Below are 26,347 nucleotides of genomic sequence, written 5' to 3'. Positions count from 1 at the left end.
TAACAGAGCTGACTTAATTTCCGAAGCTTGAAGAAATAGTGAATAAATTAGGCTGTTGAAATTCATTTTGTTGCAAGTTGACAGGTGCTCAGCACAGGTAATTAATTCAGTTGAGTTTTAATAAACTAGAATTAGAAACAAATAAGGAACATCTCCTCCTAAAGCACTGGGGAAGATGTGTACTACGACCTCTTGGTGAGGACAGGTTGACACACTGTGGTTTTCTGTGATGGGCTATGAGGTTTTGGAGATGCTAAGGTGAGGGGAGGTGGTCGTCCCTTGGCATTGGAGAAGAGGAGAGGGAGAAGGAGAGATCGGGAGCAGTCCATGACCTGGTATTAGTATTAAAAAATACTAATAAAGTATTTGATAAAATTATAGCTCTCTGGCTAGAGGTGTTCAATGCCCCATTTAATTCCACCTTCAGTGAAAGTGAATTTTTGTTGGTATTTGGACATAGACTTCCCAGATATAGTGCTTTCCCAGACAGGACAGCGCTGTTTCTTTGTTTGTTTATCAAAGGGGAAGGATACAGAAGTACACAAAAGCCAAATTTCTGGGGGATATTGGTCAACCATGCTGAGCCCATGGCGATACCTGGGAGAGGGGAGTTTCCTTTGCCAGGGCTGGGGAAGGAGGGAGCCTGAATTCACTCCAGGCACTGCCTCCACATCATGCTGTCATTACAACCCCTCAGCAGTTCTTAGGTGATGTTTTGGGGCTGATTTGCATCGTTCTGATGGTACATGATGCAAATTCACAGGTCTATCAGTGAGATTTAGCATCAGCGTTCATCAAAGACCCCTGTCTGCCGTTCAGGAGAGTTCATTATAATCAGCAGTCGTAGATTCCAGCCAGAGCACACATCATTTCTGATAAAACTTCCCTCTGTCTCCTCATTTTGTGATCAACGTCATCACTAACATTTCCATCACGGGTCTTTCTTCCACAACAGCCATGGCCACATTTGTATCAGATCATCACCAGCTATCTTTATTTCAATACAGGAGATAAATTATGAACAAAATCCTACAGTCCATACTCACTCAGCCATAAGAGTTAAAAAATATTTCACCAGAAAGATCAGGGTTTGTTTGTATTCGCATTATTTATAAAGGGAAATAGTATATGCCCATTTTTTCAAGGTAATACCGTGTTTTACCTATGCAGTTTCTCCCTAAAAGGTTCTGTACTATTCCTCAGAAGTAATTTTGTTGTCAAGTCCTCATTCCAGCAAAACACGTTAGCTTTTACAAAAACATTTATAGGAAAGCAAATTAAGGTTGCATAGTGGGAGTTCACAACATGTAAGCCAGCTCGAAAAAGAAAGGACGTTTCCCTGTTTTCTATTGTATTTATTGTGCGTTTCACTGCGTAGCTTTCATTTTAAATAAGTATTGCTTTTTCATATACAGAAAATACTGCTATCAGTCAAGGTTTTAACAGGATAGATTTTATGACTGCAGCTACTTTAGGGACGTCTAAACATAAGAATTAATGACAAAATCTAGGATGGGATGACTAGTGCATTTTTAGGCTCTTTTCTAGTTTAAAATCTTTGCTTTTTTTAAAATAAACAGTAGTTTTCTTGAGTATAATCATATAGAGCCCTCTTCCTTCAGATTTAAATTGACAATTTGACCCAGGATTAGGAAACGAGGTGTTTGTCACATCTGTAAATTCATAGCAGGAAACCGTTAAGTTTTGACTCAAGTGCATAACTTTTTGAACGTTCAGAGGTTGATATCAGATATGTGTTTGAGATCATTATTGGACCAAACCAACACAACGGGTTTCAGGTAAGAAGCTGGGAAAATGAACACAATAGAAAATTCAGAACAGGAAGACCTGGAAGTAATTAGGAATATAAAATGAACCACGTGGGGTGTCATATATTCTCATCCTTCCCAAATGTTTGTAGTTACCAGCCTCGATTCAACGATATGTGCAAGCATCTATATATAATTAGGCACTTGCATATTTTCTCCCTAAATAGTTTGCTTAACTGGGATTTCAGTTAAAGAAAAAGACTTTCATTACATGCCTGTAAGATAGTTATCAGATGCTGCGTAAAGAAATAGTCATAAAAATAACAGATACATTTCTCAGCTATGATCTTCATTGTTAATACTGGGTGTGTGAACTTCTTTTTGTAACCTTGATGTAATGGTGACACTTCAAATTGTGATAAGGGTACTCTCGACATCACTGGTATGGTTTTGGTTCTGGGGTACAATTCACACTGCATTTTATAACCTGCAACGGGCATTTTAAGCAACACAGTGGAGGGTAGATCATCATTTATGCCAAGAAGCTCATTTATATAAGCCACAACGTCAAGTTTAATTAAGGGCTACAGTGACAAAAGAAAGCTGACTGCATGCACTCTAAGGACTTCTCAAATGACAAATGACTGACACCCAGAAAAACAATATCCAGAGTAATTGCTAAGGTTATGATATTTAAACCTGACTAAAAAGACCTCACGCGGTATATTCCAATAAATTAAGCATCTTTAAGATTTAAATCAAAACACCAGATAGAATCAAACAGTCTGTTGCCTTAAATTCACATTTACAGTCAGGGCCTTTCTGCATGGAGGGACAGAAAGTGTAAATAGCAATTAGGAGCATTTCTATCCCCCCATTTTCTGTATTCAGCTCTGTGAGGTTTTCTAATCAGTGAGTCTGTAACTTGCTTACCACAACGGCTTTGTTACGATCTCTGGGCAGAGCATGAAAAATCTGGTGGCGTGGTTTATTTTGTGCTCTTTGTCCCTGCTCTGCACACTCAGTGTTTGCAGGAGCGGTCAAAAGCTTTTCTGCCTAAATCCACATCAACATCTTTCTTTCTTCTTCTCTCTGTGGTAACCAGATCATAAAGGGGGACTTGATGCTAAGAATAAAGGTCAAGATGATAGAATATCACAACTCTTTGAATTGAAAAGAGAAATGAGTGTCCCTAAGTATTCAGCATGAGCTTCTCTTTGCTCCCTGCAGGGCATCTGCACCACAACCACCGCATTTTTACACTTCTTCTTCTTAGCTTCATTCTGTTGGGTTTTGACAGAAGCGTGGCAGTCGTATATGGCTGTTACTGGAAAAATTAGGACACGGCTCATAAGGAAACGCTTCCTGTGCCTTGGATGGGGTAAGTCCGTAAAATTCATTTCCTCAGGATCGCTGGCATGAAACGTTTAATGCAGTGGCCATGTCAAGAATATCATAATTTTCTTCAGTAAACCTGAAAGACAGTAGACAGCACAGCACTAAAAAGAAGGCTAGCTTAGGAGCCTCTCCACTTTACCTTAAGCTATGCTGGTAAATATTTCAGCATTCTTTTATAAATATGGTTTAGCAAAATTTTAGGAGATTTTCAGCGAAGCAGTGTAATATCAAGAAATCAAAATAAAAACAGAAATAGCAGTCACTGAATACTGATGAATCCTCTTCCCAGCTCACTTTACGACCTGTCAGATGTACCAGTAATTTATCTACATCAACCTGGTACACCGTGGGCAGAAAACAGTGTCCTCCTCCCTGCCAGTGCCTCGGAAAAACAAATCCTGCAATAGCGCTGTGCCTCATTAAATGATTCATTTCGTGTAAAATTGGCCATTTTGCATTAGCTTGCCCTGTCATCTTTTGTCCAGGCAGAAAGCGATGTTTTCCTCAGCATCTAATGGTTATTACTGTTTTGGGTTTTTTCAGGTTTACCAGCACTGGTGGTTGCAATATCAATAGGCTTTACCAAGACAAAAGGATATGGAACAGCCCACTAGTAAGTCAATCTGAAATGATAAATTCTGTTTTTCGTTTACAAGCCTGTCATACCCATCAGGAGTTACGTAGCATGGTCTAAAGGCCCTACAGGTATCCATTCACACTTGGAAATGCCTTAAGAGTGATCCACAAAAGATCAACAAGAAAACCATATGCTAGTCTTGGATTGAGCTCAGCACAGCGCTAGGGAAGGATCCAAAACAGTCCAGGATGCTGGATTTCCGGTGAGATTTTGAAGTAGCAAGCCTTTTAGGAACACTGAAGCTTAGGTCCGCTTAGACACCTAAAATTTATATGCATTTACCAAAGAGAAACGTAAATGTGTGGTTGGGCTTTGCCAAACCCCTCAACATGTCTCAACTGGCAAGAATCAATTTGGCACCCAGGTATCTGCCCACATAGCACGAAATTTGGCTTTAATGCCCCTGAGGTGCTGGGAGCCAAAGCCCTGTAGAAATCTCAAAATAGGCCTCCCATCCATCCCCTCTCTCCTGGAGTGCCTGATCCAGCCCATTTCCTGGACTGGGCTGTACTTGAGACACAGCAAGGAGGAGATCTGTGCACTTTATTTACATGTTATTAATACAGCTCCTGTTTAGCCTCCTGGCTGGTTACATTTTGTATTTAGCACCTGGAAAATTCGCTCCTTGGCGAGGCTGCCCTTGGGTTGTCTCCTGCTGAGGAAGGAGCTTGGGCTGAGCCCCAGACTGCTCCAACCACCCAGACGCGATGTACACGAGAGGGCTTTTCCTTCAGTCGTCCTGTTTGGAGCTCTCCTCACGTTGCCTGAGAAATTAAGTATGCATCTGGACAGAAAGAGAGGAAATATGACTCTGTAGGCTGGTAATGAGGGCATTCATCAGAGATGAGGATGAGTTAGGTCAAGTCCTCACTTCAATGAATATTTAATTATTCTCTTTCGCATCCTCGCTGAGCAAGATCAGGATTCCCCCTCCCTGCCCTGTGTGTCCCATTCTCTGGGCTCATGGTGGGGGAGGCTTCACACCCTTGCTCTGGCTCTGAGGGGGTAAGGATACAAACCCAAATCTCCTAAATATCAGCTCTAACCACTGAGCTCTTTAGTGGGAAATGGTTTATGTAACTGAAGTGCACTTGCAGCTGGCAATCATTAGTGAAACACTGGTCTTAGACACCTTTAGGGAGTTATGGTGAGGACCTGCTCCTCTGACATTCTTCTGAAAATATATGTGCTGGCTCTTTTATTATTTAGTCCTTGAAGCAGGACTGGATAACCACTTAGGCTGTGAGAATCTCAAATCCGAAGCTTACAACCGGCTCCAGTGAGGATGTAGGTCTGTCCCTTGCAGGATCAATCCCATTGCATTTACTCTACTGAAATTATTCATGAGTGACTGCTTGCTTATTTAGTATTGCTTCCTGCTTCCTTCCTGGGCTGGATGAATTTTTTAAAGAAGATATCCTGAAATATTCAGGCAAAGCAACAAATCATTCATTAAGGCTAACCTGGAAAGTACAAAAGAGCAGGTCTCGGTCCATGTAACAGCTCCTCTCCCGGGATCCAAATTCCGCTGACGTGGTGCCATGGGACATAAGCACAAAAGGAGGCGTACAAGGGACAAACAGAACCATAATGCAGCTTTCTCGCCTAATTTGCAAATACATTTTCCTGGCGTTTGACATCAGAATTACATAAGGAAAACAGGGAACGCAAGGAGTGGAGATTCCTCCTCCATCAGCGGCTGATGTCCCACTCCAGAAGCCAGCAAAGAGCCGTGTTTCATAACAACAGCTGCGTGGTGTGAAGGCAGAGCCCCTGTCCTGCTCCTCTCCGCAAAACTAAAGCGCTCATGGAAGTTTTTTAACGGCTTATGCTAATTGGGCCTGTTTGACTGCAATCAGTTACACACGTGCTGCCATCAGAAATGGGTCCTGTTGCAAACTATTCCTGCTCCATGATGTTGTTTTTGAAAATGGCTGCTTCAAATGGAGAAAATTAAGAGTGAAAATGAAGGAATTGATTCCATAGTCCCACACATGAAGAGGTCAACGGAAAGGGAGAAGGCCCAAGGATCTCTGAAGCAGCTCTGTTTCATACAGGATATGAGGCTGGCATGAATTGTCCACACTAAAAGCAGTTCTGTGATCAACAATCTCTGATTTCTATCTTTTTCTTTCAGTCCTATTTACCAATTGTATTACTGTACATCTAAAACTACATGTGAAAGATATTTCACACAGACACTTGTACTGATACAGATACAAATGCTGAAGGGATATCCTAAAAATAATAAAGAAAGCACAGTGATGAGCTTTTAGATATTTCAGGGTATCTGAAAAATAATTATGCACCCAGAAGCTTAATTGTTTTTTTACAACTATTTCTGTAAGTATAATATTGTTGCTACATCTCTTCAGTTGATCACAGCTATGAAAGCACCACTACTACAAGTAGTAGTTGCTAAACCTACGCAAGTTTACATACAGTATTATATATTAATGAGCAGTGCAGATAACTTCCAGGAATTCATTATATCAGCAAAAATTAAAATTCTATTATAGTCATGCTCTTTTAAGAGAAGAAACCATTCTCCTGGAGAGCATCACACAACTCACAAAATGTACAGGACATGGGAGCAAGCCTAGAGATACTTCATCACTCAGCAGGACTTTATGACCAGGTAACACGGTCCCATAAAACCACCAGTGGATGCTCTTAATACTGATCAATTTATATGGCTTTCTGCTGTGTGGGGATCGGGGAGAAAGAAGACAGAAGAGGAAAACAAAATAAAAACAACTATAAAACACAGAAAAAAAGCTATCAGAGTAAAGAAAAAAAAAGGAGAAGGAGGAAATACAGGAAAACATTCACAACAATTGCCTTACAGTGTGAGAAGACACCTGAGAATCTGTCTTCAGAAAGAGAAAATGATTTTAAAAGCACCATTTCAGAGTCATCACAGAATATCACAGAGTTGGAAGGGACCTCAAAAGCTCCCCCAGTCCAGCCCCTGCCAGAGCAGGATCACCCAGAGGAGGTCACACAGGAACACGGCCAGGGGTTTTGAATGTCTGCAGAGAAGGAGACTCCACAACCTCTCTGGGCAGCCTGGGCCATGCTCTGGCACCCTCACAGGAAAGAAGTTTCTCCTCATGTTCAGGTTGAACCTCCTGTGCTCCAGCTTGGGACCATTGCCCCTTGTCCTGGCATTGGACATCCCAGAGCAGAGCCTGGCTCCTTCCTCCTGACACTCGCCCTTTCCAAATGGATCCCCATGAATGAGGGCACCCCTCAGTCTCCTCTGCTCCAAGCTAAAGAGCCCCAGCTCCCTCAGCCGCTCCTCAGCAGGAGATGCTCCACTCCTTCCATCATCTTTGTGGCCCTGCTGGACTCTTTCAAGCAATTCCCTGTCCTCCTTGACCTGAGGGCCCAGAACTGAACACAAAAAACTATCAGATATTGAGTACATTGCAATAATCACATCATACATTGTTGAAAAGCCAGATTGTTAGAAATTCAGATTTTGTGGAGAAAAGAGGATAACCTTTACCATTTTTCCTAATATTGCCTCTTAATGAAGATCCCTCTTTTGAACAGCCTACTTGAGGGCATGGGAAATGGAGGGAAAAATTGTTCCTTGGTCTTTAAGACTTTTGTGGGAAAAGAGGATAACCTTTACCATTTTTCCTAATATTGCCTCTTAATGAAGATCCCTCTTTTGAACAGCCTTTTTACTTGAGGGCATGGGAAAGGGAGGGAAAAATTGTCTCTTGGTCTTTAAGGCTTTTGTGGTTTAAAAAAACAGACCAAAAAAGTAACAAACAAAATAATTGGCCCTTTTTTCAGCACAAGTAACTGAAATTATGCTTCAAATAGAATACGTCAACAGTTTTTAAGAACTGGTGTTCCTGTCTCGCAATAAACATGAAGATTTTGATTACAGGTCTTAGTTATGCAGAGCGGTCATCTTCACTGAGTTTAAAAGTCCATGCTGGTAGGGAAATAGACTGTGAGTACATTCCTCCCTCTCAGAAGCCAATGTTCTCAGTCGCTTACAATAAATAACCTAGGCTTCAGAGAAACAGTAAGAAAAAAATGCAGAAAACTTTAAAAGCATTTTCTCTTTGCAGTTACAAAAATTAATTTCACATTATTGAAGTTGTTTTTTTGAGGCAGGATGTGGAATAGCCTGGCACGTGTTACCCTTTTAACAGTGAAGCAAATATGAACTATTTACACTGCAGGATTTAGCACACTGATGCAGTTGGGTTCACATGGGGGATTTCACATCCCTTCATTGCAAGGGGAAACACTTTTATTCTTCGCAGCTAGAAATCCAGCCATAACAGACCATTAATATGATGCACTTGCATTTAATTTACTTGGCTTTCAAAAGTACAAAAACAGCACTGGAAAATAAAGAAGATCTGTGTCATTCTGATGTGGATGTTTCTAAATTACTTGGATGCATATACTTGAGTTTTCTGATACGTAGGTGTGACCATGCATTCAAACAAACACGCAGTTCTTTGAATGTGTAATCACTGGAAAAATAGCACAGCTGCGTTGACTTCAGTGTGTGAAGCTCCTGATCCTCTGCAGATACGGAGAGCTATACATCGTGGTGTATCAAACACTCAGTATTTGATTCTGTGAGCCCTCAGTGTTTGGAAATCTGATGGTGTGCAGTGAAAGCCCTGATGCGGTATGACAAACGCCGCAAGATTACTAACTCGCCAGAAAATACAGTTTTCAGATGCTTTAAAATACACATTTAAATTGTTTGCAAAATATTCCTGAGAATACAGAACGGTTGGATCATACATGATTTTTCATTAATGGCAATAGTGTCTGTGAGACCTAGTTCTAACAGCAATTGCTAAATGACATAAAAGAAGATATGCAGAAATCTGGTTTTTCTGAAGTACTGCGTTACCAGTACTTGACCTTTCATTGCTGTAACTATTGAACTGTCAGACATATGATAGCTGGAAATGTTTCTAGATACCTACCTGGCAAGTCCTGTTCAGTTCACTCATCATACGTGCTTAGAAGAGATTCAAACAATCTCTTGATCAAGATTTGCAAACTCTTTTTCTATTGTGCCCAGGATACATCATAGGCATTTCAATGTATGTGCAATTCACATGAAAATTTTTGAAACATGAACAATTAGCAATGGAAATAACTTTCAGCTCTCTACATTATCATATCAACAAGGTCATACTTTTCATGTGTACATGTGAATCTCTATGTGTGGGATTGATCATACATGGGGAGAATCTCATTCTGTAGTGATTATTAATGTTTTCTTGGCTATGTGTTATACTTATTTTTAATTTGTGTTAGTTCTTCTCTCGTGTTCTTTCCAGCTGTTGGCTGTCTCTTGAAGGAGGGCTCCTTTATGCTTTCGTTGGACCTGCAGCTGCTGTTGTCTTGGTAAACATTGATATGATTTCCAGTATTTTCATATAAAACAATGGAATGTTCTATTAAATTTTAAAAGCTCAGCTATACAGTAGCAATCCATTTTGCTGTAAATACCGAGCTCTGTATTGTTTAACGTACTTTCAGTATTTTGAAAGCGTGCTTCATTTAATTGTATCACTTCTTTGTATCAGTTATCTCTCCATGTTTACACAGTAAGCTGTGAAAGTATAATTTACTGATTAGTTGCACAGAAAACTTGTTACGGTCATCACCGAGTTATTATCAGTAGCATCTACACAGTTGTCACTGCTTTGAGAAGTTTGGTGACAGCCTTGACAGTGCTGCTTGGCCACTGTGCCAGCAAAAGCAACAGGAGGAGAGGGACCAGCCAGCAAGTCCTCCATGGCTACTGGTTTTAAAACCAGAGACAAAAGTGGTCATAGCTGGGAAATGTCACTCTTTTGTGCGTTAATCTTCCACATCTCTGGGACCGTGTTTAGCTGTAAGGTTCACTTTGCCCAATGGTAGACATCTGCAGTGTAGATTTCTCCAGCTATGCCAGTTATCCCAGCCATTTTTCATTGTCAGTGGAGAAAGGTACACATTTCTAGGGCTCAACCCATCAGAAACATTTCAAGTGTCTACTTTAGGGTAAGATGGATTGTGCCTTACCTGTGCCATCGGCTATTAGTCATCTGCTGTGCTGCCTGTATGGATTCTTTTTACAATAATTTGTTTAGCATTTTTCCCTTACAGATTTTGAATCTAATTCTTCTTTCCACTCCACCAATTTTATACTAGGATAGCTCTATCAACACTGTTTATTTCTAATTTTCCCTTGCAAAAGGGCATCAGTCTTAGCAGTCGTCAAAGATACAGCCATTTAGCCACATAGATTTTTCTGAAATGGATGTTTACTACTCCCAGCGAGTTTGTCTCATCGTTGCCTGGAGCCAAGCCAGGATCCCTTTGTACAACTCGCGGTCCCTGTCAGGATGGAGGAGCCAAGGATGTTTACAAAAAAGGCGGTCGTAATTTCCGCGTGGAACTGCATGTTCTCTGTGTAATTGGCAAGCTTTGTTGGGAGACGTTTGAAGTTCACAGTCAGTTTGCCCTGCCATTAGCTGCGAGCTGGGGAAGGAGCTGTTCCGTGCAGCCACTTCAGCATAAGTGTACGACGCGAAAGAATTGTATAACATCAGCTGAAAAATGTAAATGCTGAAAATAAAGTGATAATGAGAAGAGTTGGCTTGACAGACTGGCAGCAATTAGGTGTTTTGGCACAGGTCTCAAAAAATCTGTTTGAAAGGATTACCCTTTTCTAATTAAAAAAAAACCTAAGGAACATTTATTTAATAGATTCAAAACTTGGTATTACCTCTTCACAGGCCATGCAGAGACTGGTTCGTAGAGTTCAGTTCAATAATACAAATGGATAATAACAGTCATTAAGTTGTCCATTAAATGCCATTAGTGTGTCCATTGAGTGCCAAATCTGACTGCTGAAACACTTGGATTTTTTTTTAGGCTAGGTCTTCAACCCACGTATGTGATCATAACACCATTTACTTTAATGGAGCTAAACAGGCTCACCCCAGGCATTCATCTGGCTCCCAAATAAAAAGGAAACTGCAGTTAAACAGGACTCAAGACTGGCATTTTTGGAGTGACATAGGCAGTGACTAATGTGCGGGAGGATACCAAAAACCACGGGTTGGTTCTGCAGAAGTGGGAACACCCACGTGAACATAAACGCTGGGAAAGGCCCACGGTTACGGTCATCGTGTGCTCTGACGGGCTCTTTGTGCACACAACTCCAGTGCAGTGGTTTTCCAGGAACAGGATATGTCAGTGCAATTAGAGCTGAGGAAATATTAAAGCTATATTACTCGAGCTCCTGGTCAGCAGATAATGCATGTAACTTGATAGCAGGCATAAGTCAAGACTCAAAAATAAGGCTGTCCGTCACTGAAAGATCAACTGTTTGTTTTCTGTTTGACAGGTCAACATGGTGATTGGCATTTTGGTATTTAATAAACTTGTTTCCAGAGATGGAATCCTAGATAAAAAGCTCAAACACAGAGCGGGGTAAGCAACAATCGGGTTATTTTAAAGCGTATTAAAGTCCTATCACCAATTTTCGATTTCAGATATTCACCAAAAATGCTTTCGGCTGTGCTTTGAACTTTGGTATCAGTGTAACAGTGTGTCTAACAGATTCCATTCATCCCAAAAGCTGCTGTTGCATTATCCTGGGGGAATGCAACTAAACAAACTAAACATAATAAAACACAAGTACAACAGTATTAAGTCAATAACAACAAGGCTTAAACAAGTCCGAGTGGAGGTTCCACCAGAATGTCACACGTGTAAAGCTGTTGCAGTTAAGAGAGCAATTTTATGAACGATGTGTGCTGAAGGAAATGATGATTTTTGCCTCGCTGCCAACTTTAATGACTGTGGTGGGAAACGTTACTCACTTGTGTAAACTGTTATAAGATATATTTTACAGTAATAGATGCCTTACTGAGGTCAGTGCTATTCTGCCATTCTGACCATGTGAATAATTTATCCTTGTTCTTACATCCCTGCCTACAGAGCTACATGTTCTAAATTGGCATAATAGAAGTTCAAAGTAAAAAATGATGTTTTAAAAGCTAAAAAAATAGAAAACACGGTTAATGGAAATCCTGTGTTATTATTTACTTGTTTTACATTCAAATGCTGTTTGCTATCATGAGAAGAAAGGATCGTGAGAGTGGTGGTGTCAGAACCTGGTTTTCAGTGGTTGGCAATGATGCTGACTGCAGCAGCAGACCTAGATTCATTCTATACTGAAGACAGATATTTCACAAGTGCATCATCACCTTCTTAATGCTTATGAAAGTAGATTTAAACTTGGCATAATTAATTTTTACAGCTACATGTTTTAGTATTGTCTTTTGGGCCAGCTTGTAGTTAACACCACCAATATCTGCATTTCTAGCAGTGATAAGCAACGGTATCTCTATTTTGGTATATTTAATTTTTATGGGCAAATTTACTACAGCTTCACTTTGAGATGTTTTACCATTTCACTAACAGTAGCTTTCCTAATAAGTTCAGTTCATTGGTTAGATGAGCAAATTTATGATAACTACTTCAGCTGCTGTGATTTTCATTTAATCTTAATTCAATTAAAACTTCCTGGTTTTCGGCTCTTTCACCATTATTCTAAAAAACACGTGCCAAAAGCTTTCATTTTGATTTTTTTCCCTTTTCCTCTTTTTTCAATAGAAAGTATTCATTTCCTAACCTTACTTTCCTAACCTTGCTCCATCAACATGCTTAACTGTGCAATGACACTGATGAAATCTAGAATACTATAAAACTACCCAGATTTTTTCAGAAGTAGAAATACTTTAGTAGTCATCAATTCCAATTCACATCTGCTCTCATTCACGTGATGGCCGATGAAGAGTCTTGAGTCCTTTGTGGTATTGAGATTGGTGCAGCATTTGACCTCCGGTAGACATTGGATTGCCACTCATTTCTCAAATATCTCTCCCCAGCCATGCTCAGGAAGCCAACTTCAATCTTTCTGGCAAACATTGGACTTATATCTGACAGAAGTTCAGCAGCAGAAATCATTTATGTGGGATTTAAAGCAGTGAATGGAGAAAAACATAAGAACTTCATACTGTTTTTTTTCCACTTTAATAAGAATGTGGAGAATCAACAAGTGTCTTGATGGATATCAACGATTTTCTTGGCATAAGGGGTAGCACACATATATGCCCAGCCAGAAAAAATGTGTTTGGTCTATATACACATTGAGTTTTATTATTTGCTCTACACATCAAGTTCTGTTATTAGGATCCAGAACAAATCTATAGAGGTAAAGGAAATAACCCAGTCTGATAATGTTGAAATATTGCCAAGCAAAGCTGGAAAGTATTTTCCCAAGCTTAGGTAAAGTTTACCCAGGGTATTTTTCTAGTGCATTCGTTAACATGAATCTTTAATTAATGCAAACTGATGGGGTTTCATAGAGCTCTTTTCACACCCCACGATCACCTTATACAAGATCATGGTTCAAACTGGTTTTTTTTAATGAAGAAAAATGCATTTTTATGGAAAATATACTGCACTTTTTATGGGAAGTCTTCATTTGGTTTATCGAAATGGAAACCACTGGAGTTCAATGTTTCTTGGGGCAGTTAAAAATCTTGTGAATGCTGGGTTTGGTAATAAAAAGGCTTTCTGTTGGCTGAAATAACTGGGAAAATACTGAATTGTTACCTATCTTCACCATGTTAACCACTTTCCAGCTGGGGATAGGTAAAGCATCTTCCCGTTGCATCTCGGTCAGCTGTGGTTATTCCTGATTCCTGTAGCAGAAAGAGAAGGAATAGCAAAAGTCTTTACTCAGTCGGCTCAGGAAGTTGAATGCATGCTGTGTGTAAAAGGAAATTTAAATTCCAGGTTTTCCCCTTTAACTCCTCTGACAGGTGCCGAGGTACAAATTGTCCATGCAAAATGCTTTGAGCTTAATGCTTGTGTACTGTGTTTTATTAAAATGCAAAACAGGTCACCCTTTTTTTGGTCCCAACTGATATTTATTTCATCAGATTCCATACATTCCAAGCCCTGTATTCAGACCTTCGTATGGCATGGATAAAATCACTCCAGATGTTAGTGGGCCAGCCGGACCACTAGTACAAATCTGACTATACTGTATGTCCATACCGATTTGATGCTTGAATACATTTTTTTTTCTTTCCCTATTAATGATCTGTAATGTTACGTATTTCATGCTCCTCCTTTAAGTGTCCCATACTCTTTCTTAAGTAAGTTTGGATACAAGGGTGTTTTAACAGGTCTGAATAGAGGGATTTCTCTTTGTGTGTCTCTCCTAGCACATGCTTATGTTTACTTCAGTGTACTGAGCAGTTTTGATCGCTGGACATTTGGGGCCTTTTTTAGCTTAAAGTGGAAGAAATAGAGTCTGCATGAAATAAGCCCCATAGCGTTAACATTTAAAGCTAACGATAATGTAAAGTACCAAGTACGGTTTTGCAACAACATAGAGCATTCATCCTGAATTAAGTCTACTTACTTTTTCTGCATGACGTCATATTTAAAAGCTAAATTTCGGTAGCAACGTTTTTTGGTGACAATTCAATATTCTGTTCTTTTTGTGGGTGTTCTGTTTGTTTGCAGTCAGATGAGTGAGCCTCATAGCGGTTTGACGCTCAAATGTGCCAAGTGTGGAGTAGTTTCAACAACAGCTTTGTCAGCCACCACCGCCAGTAATGCCATGTTAGTCCTGATCATTTACATCTTCTTGTTACAAATCTTATACAGTGCATGTGAGACAATAGTTTGATGATGACGACTGTGTTTGCTAACACTGTATAGAGTGCTGAGCACATTTAAATACTTTTTAACAACAACAACAAAAAAGAAAGATTGCAACTGTGTTTATTAACTGAATGCAGGATTTTCTTTAGATCATAAAGTACCAACACTGTTACATTCTTGTCTCTGATTTTCAAGTTAAGTTGATAAAGTGCCATCCTTAAATATGTTTTATTTTAATAGTGAGCTTTTAATCAATTTTTGTCTTTTTTTTTTTACAATATTACAGCGCTGCTTTTCTCTTTCTTTCAATAGGGCATCCCTTTGGAGTTCCTGTGTGGTGTTGCCACTTCTGGCCTTGACTTGGATGTCTGCAGTTCTGGCCATGACAGACAAAAGATCAATATTATTTCAGATACTTTTTGCAGTATTTGATTCATTACAAGGCTTTGTTATTGTCATGGTCCATTGTATTCTCCGAAGGGAGGTGAGGAATGGCTTCCCGGTTTTCTAAAGGGCTGTGCTCCTGTTAATCTCTCAACTGCTCTTTAATGTCATATACAGCTTGTTCTGCAGAAATAGAATTCATAGAAAGAAAAAAGTATTTTTTGGTGAGAAGTAGAGGAACAAATGAAAGAGAGAGGGGAAAGATCAGTTAATTCCAGGTGCAGAATGTCAGTTTTAGTATAAAACTGTACCCATATAATTGAAGCTGGCTTTTAATCAACCCCAAATTAATTTTACTTTTGAGTGTTAGGCTTTCCTAATATTGTGAGTATAGCAAAATACGTACATAAATGCCATTTTCCTGAAGACAAAAGCTATGGGTTTTTACAGTCTCTAAAACTAATTCAAAGACAAAATTATTCCTGCTTATACTGTCCCTGAAAGAGGATGCGAGGAGATGAGCTGTTGCGATGGTGAAGGTCCACTCTTTCAGTTTGCAAACTCATGTACATACTTAAAGTCATATACTTAGGTTATGGGCAGTGAGGATAATGACAGATGGATGCTTAGAGAACAGCCATGAAGAGCTTGTACCCCTATCCTGCCCTTCACAGCTTGGTGTCCCCCTCAGAATTCATCACCACCGAAATCTGATGTCAAAGCCATCACACGAGTGCCCTGTTGACAGCGTCTCTAACCCATCTAACCTGCTAACTCACCCTACGTTTTTATTGAGATAGAGAGGTTTGAGTGCGTTAACACAACAGCTTTGCTGGCAGATCTGTGGGACCATCTATCAAAAATGAGTGGGCAGAGCCAGCCTGGAGAGCAGTAACCTGGTCCATTTGCCATTTATCAACTTCAGGGTATTTACCACATCAGTAAGCCAAATTGCACTGTCTAGCATGGCTCCTTGTGAGTGGCAAGAGTTATTCGAAAGCACCTCAAAACTGAAAATGCAGGAAGATGTTTCAGGAAATATTTATTGTTAACACTGAGTGAGGAATCTCACACAGTGGTTTCCCTTTCCGCCATTCACACCCTTTAAACATTTGAAACTCAACATATTCATGAAAAAGAATTATAAGTTACAGAATTTATTTCAGTCTTTCAGTAGTGTACCTGAACCAGCATGAACTTTATATGGCTAGGCTACACAGTATGCATGTGTGATCATCATATCAAAGAGTTAAGTTTCTAATTTGTAAGGAAAAAGCTTATCAATATCTTGCAGAAAATCGCACCTTCCATTGTGCTGACTCTACTCCACTTTATTCAATCTATTAGAGGCTATGAACCTTTGTTTTTCATGTTTTGTTAACTTTCATACTGGAAGGGGCCATTTTACTGAAGAACCTTCTCCTGATGTCCAATCTGAACTTCCCCTGAACTTCACTCCATTTCCCTGTGCCCTTTGTGAGGATGCAGAGAGGTTGCAACACACACCTGGTTATCAGGCTTTCTTTTTTTCAAAAAACAGACCAAAATCCTTGAGAACTTCTAAAAGTAACATAGTAAAGCACTTTATAAAATAAAGAAAAAATAAAATCAGACATTAAAGCCTGCCTCAGTGCAGTAATGCAGGAGTTTATTTGGAAAACAAATATTTTGACTGCTTAAGATGAAGTTGAACAGGCATCTTTCCACAATGCCCCAAGCCTTGAATTTAAGACAAGTTTCCTACTCTAATGACAGCTATTTGCTGCAAATGCTTCATTCCCAGGGAATGCTTCGATATTGCTGAACATCTCATGGAAATGTCCTTGTCTGACCGTGCTCACAGGTAGGACTGTGGTGATAGAGGTGGAATTAGTCTTGCCTATACCTAAAATTGAACCACTTTTAAATCACCGTTCCTAGTGCAAGTAATATGCAAAAATATCTGCTTATAAAGATGCTTATATAGGAATTTAGAATTTCAGTTGTTTGTGTGGAGGCAATCAGCTAGTTATGGTTTATTTTATTTGCTCTTTTAGCAAATCACATACACATGTCTCATCTAACTGCAAAGAGTCATTACTTCATTTAACTACCTAAAGGAGTTGTTCGCACAAGCCAGTCTTGGCACTTACACCTCCCGATGCTAACACTGAAATTCTAGAAGAAAGGCATTTGAGAAAACAATCAACCTACCTACATGGTATTTTTAACAAATGACTTCATGAGAAGATTTCCTGGTGAGACACAAAAAGCACCCAGGTTTGATGAGGTTGTCCCATACCAAAAAAGGGAAGGATTTTTTGCCCCAGTGATGACAACTTAGGCAGCATTAAGTGTACAGGGACAACTTATTTACTAATCAGTGCATTATCTCCAAGGGATATCCAAGGGATACTAATCAGTGCATTATCTCCAAGGGATTATCAGTGCCAAGGGAGGTTCAGGTTAGAGATAAGGAGGAAGTTCTTTACTGAGAGGGTCGTCAGAAGCTGGAACAGGCTGCCCAGGGAGGTGGTGGAGTCACCATCCCTGGATGTATTTAATGAGCGGGTAGATGAGGTACTTAAGGATATGGTTTAGTGGGTAGACAGGAGCGGTTGGACATGATGATCTCAGAGGTCTTTTCCAACCGAGCGATTCTGTGATTCTGTGATTCTGTGATCTCCAGTCAAGATGATGATAGTGAGGGTGGTGGAAGACAACGAAGCCTAAGCATCCTGCATTTGATCTCTGTTTGACAGAACAAATTGAAGCATCCTTAGTCTTCCAGACTTAAATTGTAAACTTCAGGAAATAATTAATGAAATTTTTATCATATAAGAAAAGATAATGAATAGAAAGTTCTTCAAGAACAGCAAAGAACAAAAAGCTGACGCACTTGAAACAATTTTTGTTTAAAAAATGTGCATGGTCTGCACATATATGGACCAGTTTGCAGCAGCAGAGACAGAATTGCTTACTGCAACAAGTTCCTACACAGAAAGAGACATAAACCCAGTAAATTATGTTTCGGTCTGGCTTTCGAGCTCCAGAGACCCGTAGGCGAGTACAAGCCAAGGCAGTGGCCACGGTGCACAGTGCGCTCTGCACAGGACATCTCCCCACTGCAAGCAGAGTCTGTTGCTCTCTGTTGTCTGCAAAAGCATTTTGTGCTGCCAGCGCCTGTCAGGAAAACCCTGCCAACATATTTGTCACTCTTGATGACAGCTACAAAGCTATCTCAGTTATAGCCTATAGGATTGATCGAATATTTATAGCATGCCAGCACAGGCAAAACAATAATTCTGACTGTCAGGGAAAAAAATATGGGGTGGAATATATCACCATAAAATCCAAACAAAGAAGAGGACAGCCCTGCTTTACTATGCCTTTATTGTCGTTACATTACAAAAAGACACAGACTTTTGCAATTGTATATATAAAACCCCCATTTTTCCCGTTTGTTATATCGATATAAACATAAACGATGGAAGCACTCTCTACTTTCTCTAGTATGCTCTATTGAAGGTCTTGCGTGACAAGGGCTGTGTTAGGAAGCCAGGGATATTCACCAAGTAGTATGTGCAACTAGAAGAGAGTTAAATGCTGCCTTGTGTCTATTTCTGCCCTCCATCAATTCAGGGTCTTTTAGAAAGACATTAAATCTTTCTATGCTCCTGTTTCCTAGCTTCTAAGATAATACTTCTTAAGCATGAGACCTCTTATACACCATTTGGAAACTGGGAAAGAAAAAGGCAAAGAATTAGGTATTACTGATCTATGTTGCCTTCTCAGCCCAGAAAGCCTAGTATTTATTTTTTTTACCTCTTCTTGCTGTTTAAATACCTAATTGGGCATTGGAAGATGGTGAGGTATGTGTCAGAGGACAGGGAGTGACAGGAAAGGTTACCGCTGAAGCGTCTCCATCAGAGCACAACGGTTTTCCTGGCCTGCTGGAACACGAGATGCTCTGAAGCTAATTTGAATCGCACTGAGCAACTCCTGTTAATGCTGGTGATGGGAGGAACCCACGTGCATTTGCTGCTTTTGCTGTGCTCTGCTGACTAGAGAGCATTTGGATTAAATGCATCGTTGGCGTCTAAAGCCCACATTTCTGTACCGCAGGAGAAAAATAAGGAGTACACGAGTAGGGAGAGGGTAAGTTATAAAAGCTTGGAGTTGGTTACTGTTGCTAAGGAAACCACTTCCCTGGTACCCGCACGTTCATCACATCTGTCTCCTGCTCTGCCTGCCTCTAAGAAAATCTTGTAACTTGATGTTAAAAGGCAGGAGGAAAGAACACGATCATGTTTCAGTGTAAAATGTAAAGACAGCGCAGGATTTACCTAGACAAACAACAAGCTTGAACAAGCGGTTTAGAAAAATAGGCCGGTATTTAGAAAGTTCAACCCTTTTGTTTCTGAGTTGTGTGAGGGCACCTAGAAGTTGCAACATATGTCGATTTGATGGATAAAGCTGGATTTGACATTCTGTTAACATGTTCAAATCATCTGCTGCTTGCACTGCAGAAACATTCTAGGAAACACGCACATTTGAGAGGATCCTAGCATCGAGATTCACCACTTTCATATAGAAGGTAGTGAAAGTAGGACATGAGATTCTTGAGCTGTCTGAATTAGGGAAGCTTCATGGACACAGAGTCCCAGAAATAAGGAGGCCTACTGCACAGAGTGGAATCACACACTGTGTTCTGAAGTAATACTGCTTTGGGGTCAAGCATCATGAGGCTTGAGACGGGATTCAGAACAGCTGGGGATGCTGTGGAGGAAGGGATTTTTCTATTTTTTTTGTCATATGGCTGTGCCAGTGCTTCTCCAAGAGCTTAAAACTCTCAAGTAGAACCTGACTTCAGCGTTGAAAAAGTGAGAGAAGACTTGGATTAAATTTGCAATGACTGGGAGATGCCAAATTGAATTGACACATGGAAAACCACAGCAAGCGTAGTGCCTCAAATCCGAATCTGAGTCACAATACAGGTCAAGCACATTTCACATTACCACACGTCAGGAGTCTCGGTGTTTTGAAGTCAATCCAAACCTTCCCACCTTGCTTCCTTCTGCTTTCTGCTCTATATTAGCCACCTTCCACCTGTAGCAGTCACTTATGAAGACTGCAGAGCATTCATTTAAGGGTTGAGCACTTTAAAATAATGCTTTATAATTACAGAAGTAAATATTTTTTTTCTATTTTGTTATCCCTTTTGTTAAAGCTCTTGAACAGCTTGCAGTAGAGTACGATATATTGAAAGGGAACGGCTTTTCATCAGCAACAATTAATGAATTACCCTCTTCTGCTGTTCACAAAATGTCCATGAGTAGGATGCGATTTTCTCCCTTCTAATTATTCTGAGTAAGATATCAAGTAATGTCTACAGATAATAAATGGAACGTAGATTTTTGTAGGCATTTCATATTCACAGAAGTAATGACACCAGTTGGTTCTGATTGGAGATCACCCAACCAAGCTCCTGTTTTCCAAGTCACGTCTTGCAGTCAGGTTGCTGATACGGACACCTGCATTTCTGGCACCAAAATTCACATTTTAAACCTTTCCATTCCAAAAGTTCTTTTCCTGTTCTTACTGTGGTCCATGTGAGAAAGCAGCAAAATGTGTTTGTATTCTGCTGTCAGCAAACAGGAACTGCATTCTTCCTGTGAATGTGCCTCTCTGTTGAACCGCATCTTTCTATCCAAAATCAACGTAAAAAGAGCTTTTCCTATGAAAAGATAATTCCTCAAATATACTTATGTTTCAGGGACAAGTCTTCAAATTTCCTTTATGGATCATATTAGTAAACAGTAATTTCTAAGAAGTTCCTTTTGGGTTTAGTCTCAAGAAACCAAACTCTGTGCAATGAGTCCACTTTTCTTCATGAGCTCACACTGAAGATGTTTCCCTGGTCTGAGGAGTTTTACCCCTAGAAAAGGTGGCATGAGGTTTGGTATACATGGAGGTAGAGATTATGATGGGAATCAGTAATATCTTTCAAACTGATTTATTCTTTAAAGTATAGCTACGTATTTGATTATAGTAACTGTTAAGAACTGTCTTTCAAGAATCTTACATTTATCAAGCAGAAGATATGTTTTATTTTGCAATAGCTAATATTATATCTATTAATCCTGTTATCAGACATGTACCAAACTGAATGAGAAGATAAAGCCAAATACTGTCATCTAAGACCGACTTCACCTGAGTGCCAGATCATCACTGACTACTGGTTAATTAATAGGAAAAGCTCATTCCGTGGTCTTGATGTGATAGACTGACAGATTTTGCAGCAGCCACAAAATATAGCAAATGTATGAGATGGCAGAAATAAGCGTTTATGTTTAATTTATTACCCTGATTTATTAAGTATGCTAAAGAAAAGTCATGCATTGTGTTCCATACAGCTTAATTTAATCTTTAACAGGAGCAGAGTATGTGATGTTGCACAAGAATCAGTATAAGATATTGTTTTCACAGGTTCAAGATGCATTCAGATGTCGACTGAGAAATTGCCAGGATCCCATCAATGCAGATTCTTCAAGTTCTTTTCCTAATGGACATGCTCAGATCATGGTTAGCTTCTGTTTTCCTCTTTGACTTTTAATTTAGTGTTCCTATCCAAAAAGAAAAACAGTATTGTACGTGGCAAGCATGCACAGCTGAAATATGAACACCATTTTTTAACTTAAGTCTATTTAGGTCATTATCTGCTTGCTTAAATCTGTTAGCAAGTTTTAAATTATTGTTTTGACCACTTAGTGGAGCACAGTGAATTCGTATCCTCCGCCAGTGTCCTCTATGACAAAAGAGTCTTGCATAAGGCATAAGAAAGTAATAATTTATGGTGACTTCTGCTGCTGTTAGTGTAAAGAGCTCCGATGCGTTTGAGACTCTTCCCTTCATGGGGCCTTGAGAAATGTTCCTCCCAAAGTGAGTCAGATAAGGAGGAAGTGCTGGAGGTTTTGGAAGGGGAATCTATTTGGTGGCTTGAATTAAGGAGGTAGCAAATGGCTCAGGTTGCCAACCTGGATTTACTATGGGTTGTAAAGTTTGTATTAAGACAAAAAAAAAAGCTTGTATTAAGACAAAATATTGGTGCCTTCACATTCAATGACAGTTTGTCATTGACTGTAATGGGGACAGGATCAGGCCCTAAGGAAATGCAAGAGTCAGCAAGCAGATGGACTTCACAAGCAAGAAAGACGTCAGTTTTATTAAACATTTTTCATGTAATAAGCACTTTGGAAATAAAAACATCATTAAGATTGCTTGAATTGTCTAACAGGATTAATAGTTTTGTTTAACTGGGAAAAGTGTGCTTGGATTGTTAACTTTTAACATTAATTCTTAGCTCTTTCAGTTTGTTTCTGCCTGATGAGATAAATAAGAATTGTTTTCAGGGAGCACAAAGTTTATGTGATTCCATTAGTAGCAAGAATGGACAGAATTTTATGTAACAAATAACCACTTCATAACAAATTAATGAAGTTTCAGTAGGGTGGACTAATTGGGTTACGCTTATTCACAGTAATTTGTATTGCAGGCTGTTTTCCATACTTCTGTTTATAAAATTACTATGACAACCTTCCTTAAAGACGATCCTTCAATGAGAGGTAGAAGTTACTCTTCCATATACAGCAAACACTATACACTGCATCGTTTTATTAAGATTAAATACTCTACTTCCACCTATTTTATTTTATTATTTCTGGTCAGGCAGCATACTTTGAAAACCACCCAGTTATACTTTAGGAAACTTTGTAAAGCTCTGCTGTTGTAAAACAGTACACTTCACCTTCTCAGCAACAAGAAACCACTTTTAAGAGACTGTGATTCTGTAAGTAGGACATTTTGGAAGCGCTAGTTGGCAAAAAGGTATTGTGGGTTAGTTTTCAGTTAATAATGCTTGTCCTGTTTCGTTGTTTCTTGTTACAGACTGATTTTGAAAAGGATGTGGACATTGCCTGTCGGTCAGGTAAGAACACCGAGAGAGTGTTTTAGCCAACTAAAAGAAATCTTGTACCTTAGTTTGTGAAGTGAAAACCATCACAAATATCAGGGTTTACTTGTTTACAGGACATATTTATAAATATAAATTAAAAAGTGATGGCACTGCACAAACACATTTATTTCATTTTCTTACAAAAGCCTTTTACTAGAACCCAGCAGTTGGGAAGCAGCCAAAGGTGTGGTTGTCTTATTAGAAGGCAAATAGTTTTGGAGAGAAGATCAGTCTTAACACTCAAAACTTTCCTTGCCCAGGTACACAAGCAAATGGATAGCAGTAAATTTGCTATATATATAAAATATATAATATATATATATATGTGTGTGTGTGTATATATATATAGTGAATTTTAACAGTATGCATATGAAGAATGCATCAATTTGTGTTAGTTTTAAAGATGATAAAGTTTATAGGACTATAAGTGACAGCTTAAGCAACATGATATAAGGAAAATGAAGTTTTATTCCATTTTACTGGAATAAATTGGGTTTTTAAAAACATTTCAGTAGTGTACTCTTTAATCAGTCAGCTATTTCTCTTTCTCCTTTTAAAAATAACACATTTTAAGCAATTTGTTTGCTTAAATAAAGTACAATATAAAACAGATGAGCATTCTATTTAAACCCTATAGAAATTTTTTAATCTAGGCGATGTTCCCAAAGGACAGTTTTTTCTAGGAAGGCCTAGACACCCTCAGTTTCCAGAGAAGAAATAAGGAGAGGTGGGGTGTCCTCTGCACAGGATGGGCTCTTCTGGGTCACCCACCTGGAGGACACTGTGTCTCTTTGGTGGGCACCCAAGAAGACTGCTCTCATTGAGGTGAAGTTTGAGTTTCCAGTCACCCACCTGTGAAAAATAATGGGAAAAGGCAAGAGTTTTATGTGATTTAGGAGAGTGAGATGCCTCATGAGCCTCCCATCCCTCATGAGTGGAACATGGTAGAGCACTGACAGGTATCAGGGGATCTGGGTCAGCAGAGCTGGGTACCAGCAGGGATGTAAATGTAACACCTGAGATACTTCAGGTTTTCTTACCGTTGCAATGCACGAGCTGGCTTTTATTGCACAAACTAATACAGGTGTGAATGAAAATATTTTCAACTGGGACAAAAAACTCCTGACATTTAGCTGGCATAACCCCAGAAGCTGGTTACTTTATTTTTTTCTTACTTTCTATCCTTTTTCTTTCATCACAGATGTTGAATTTTTAAGACCAATAATTGTGATTGACCAGATGCTTTGCTTTTGAATACATCCTTCAGTTCTCCTATAAATTTTGTATCCTATGACAGAATTAATAATTTTGACATGCAGAGATTACCCCAACAAATAATTGTTGGATGCTGGTACAAGTTTGAGCAGGAAGGCCTAGGCCTCCACCAGAAGTGGATTATTACCATTTTAAGAGATGTTTATATTCTTTATAACCTTTTCAGATGTAGCAAAACATGTCTTTCTGATACCAATGGAATTTCTTCCCAACGTGGTTACTTTTTTGTCACGTTTATTTTAAAAACAATTTCACACAGAAGACAAGAGTCAGTGAGAAGGAACATTTAGGAGCTCAGGAACACGTGTTCATGGTTATAATAAGTTATGGTAGGTCATTACAATGGATTGACAAAACGATTCTGCCTTACAATCTGTTTGACATTTTCCAGGAGGTTATGCAGAGTTAATAATGGCAGTACAGATGTCAGAGTGTATTTTGGGTAAAACCCTTAATCAAATTCCACATGGCAGGCTTTTGCTGAAGCTGCAGATCACCTAAGATCTGTGTAAGGCAACAGGAATAAATGAAGGGGTGTTTATAATTTATATAAATGACTGAGGCGTAGTCAGAGGCCTGTTTCAGTTATACGCAGTAGATTAAGAGATATTGACTAAAAAACAATAAAAATCAAACCTTCCTAAAGCAGTGTTTATAGAAAAAAGTGTTACTAAACAAATAGAAACAGAGTTAAGAAAATGCATTGGTAAAGAGAGCACTGGTAAATAAAGCCATAACAAAAAGCAGTGTTAGGCAGACACGGCTTCATGTTGTAAGAGTTCTGTTCTCTGACCCACAGTTCTGCACAAAGACATTGGACCTTGCAGAGCCGCTACGATCACAGGGACGCTTTCTAGAATCTCACTGAACGATGAAGAGGAGGAGAAGGGACCAAACCCTGAAGGAATGAGCTACTCCACCTTGCCTGGAAACATCATCTCCAAAGTCATCATCCAGCAACCAACGGGGCTCCACATGCCCATGAGTATGAGTGAACTGGCCAATCAGTGCTTGAAAAAGGACAACAGCGAGTTGCGGAGGACTGTGTATTTATGCACTGATGACAATTTGAGAGGTGCCGATATGGACATCGTCCATCCTCAAGAACGGATGATAGAAAGCGACTACATCGTCATGCCCCGGGGCTCGGTGAATACCCAGCCATCACTGAAAGACGAGAGCAAAATGAATATAGGCATGGATACGTTGCCTCATGAAAGGCTGTTGCACTACAAAGTTAATCCAGAGTTCAATATGAATCCCTCTGTAATGGACCAGTTTAATATCAATTTAGACCAGCATCTTCCCCCCCAAGAACATATGCAGAGTTTGCCATTTGAGCCCCGCACAGCAGTGAAGAATTTCATTGCCTCGGAGCTGGATGACAATGCAGGATTATCAAGAAGCGAAACTGGATCCACAATATCCATGAGCTCTTTAGAGGTCAGTGGTGCATAAACAAACTGCATGCTCTGTTGTTCTGATCATATGATAAGACAATAAATTGTGCCTTGTGTCTAAGGGATGAAGCTAACATTTTAATTCAGTACACATTATTGTTTGGGTTCATACACTGCTGTTCATATTTCTCTTATTATCAGAAGTGTTTATACCTAGAAAACAAGATTAAAGTTTCAGAGCCAGTCTGTGTGAAACTGTATAGCTCTGGAGATTTAACACTCCGCACGACCGCAAAGGATTTCGTGACCTACCAGGTAAAGTCCACTGGAAAATACTGTGTTGCTATGAGAAGAAAAACTATTCCTGCAAGATACAAGCAATAATCATTTGCCCTACCTGCAAGCACATGCAGTTGAAAATATTTGCCATTTTACTGCTGACAATCATATCTGTCTTAGGTGTGATAGGTCTGATTCTGCTCTCGCTAGTGTAAATCTTGGATTCTTCCATCCAGTCGTTGACCATTTACTGATCGGGTTTTGTTGGCATGTGTGTGCAGGCTTCGGTACGACTGATGCGTGCGAGAGGTACAGGTGGACTTCATGTGGAGTATCCTAGATTCCAGCCAGATTGCAAAAGTGAACTGAAAAGCCTTTAAAAGGGATTCAGTTCATTACTGCAATCTGTGAGATTTAAACATGATAAATGGGAAAGCTATTTACATCGTTTCCTAAGACCTAAGCCTCAAATACTGCC

At 39.5% G+C, this 26,347-nt stretch overlaps 1 protein-coding gene across 1 annotated transcript; it reads left to right on the top strand.

Annotated features, from left to right (window-relative positions):
• The first annotated feature begins 3,719 nt into the window (after nucleotides 1–3,719).
• On the top strand, nucleotides 3,720–25,648 carry LOC104534906 (brain-specific angiogenesis inhibitor 3-like). The gene is made up of 8 exons (XM_010181788.1): nucleotides 3,720–3,780; nucleotides 9,138–9,204; nucleotides 11,198–11,283; nucleotides 14,398–14,496; nucleotides 14,851–15,022; nucleotides 21,391–21,486; nucleotides 22,849–22,888; nucleotides 24,990–25,648. The coding sequence occupies exons 3-8, from the start codon at nucleotides 11,204–11,206 to the stop codon at nucleotides 25,646–25,648; spliced, it is 1,146 nt and encodes a 381-aa protein (XP_010180090.1). The 5' UTR covers nucleotides 3,720–3,780; nucleotides 9,138–9,204; nucleotides 11,198–11,203.
• Nucleotides 25,649–26,347: the final 699 nt, after the last annotated feature.

Source organism: Mesitornis unicolor, unplaced genomic scaffold (assembly GCF_000695765.1).
Source record: "Mesitornis unicolor isolate BGI_N332 unplaced genomic scaffold, ASM69576v1 scaffold5603, whole genome shotgun sequence".
In the NCBI taxonomy this organism is placed as follows: Eukaryota; Metazoa; Chordata; class Aves; order Mesitornithiformes; family Mesitornithidae; genus Mesitornis; species Mesitornis unicolor.
Note: the sequence above shows the minus strand (reverse complement) of the source record. Positions and strands in the feature narration are given on the sequence as shown.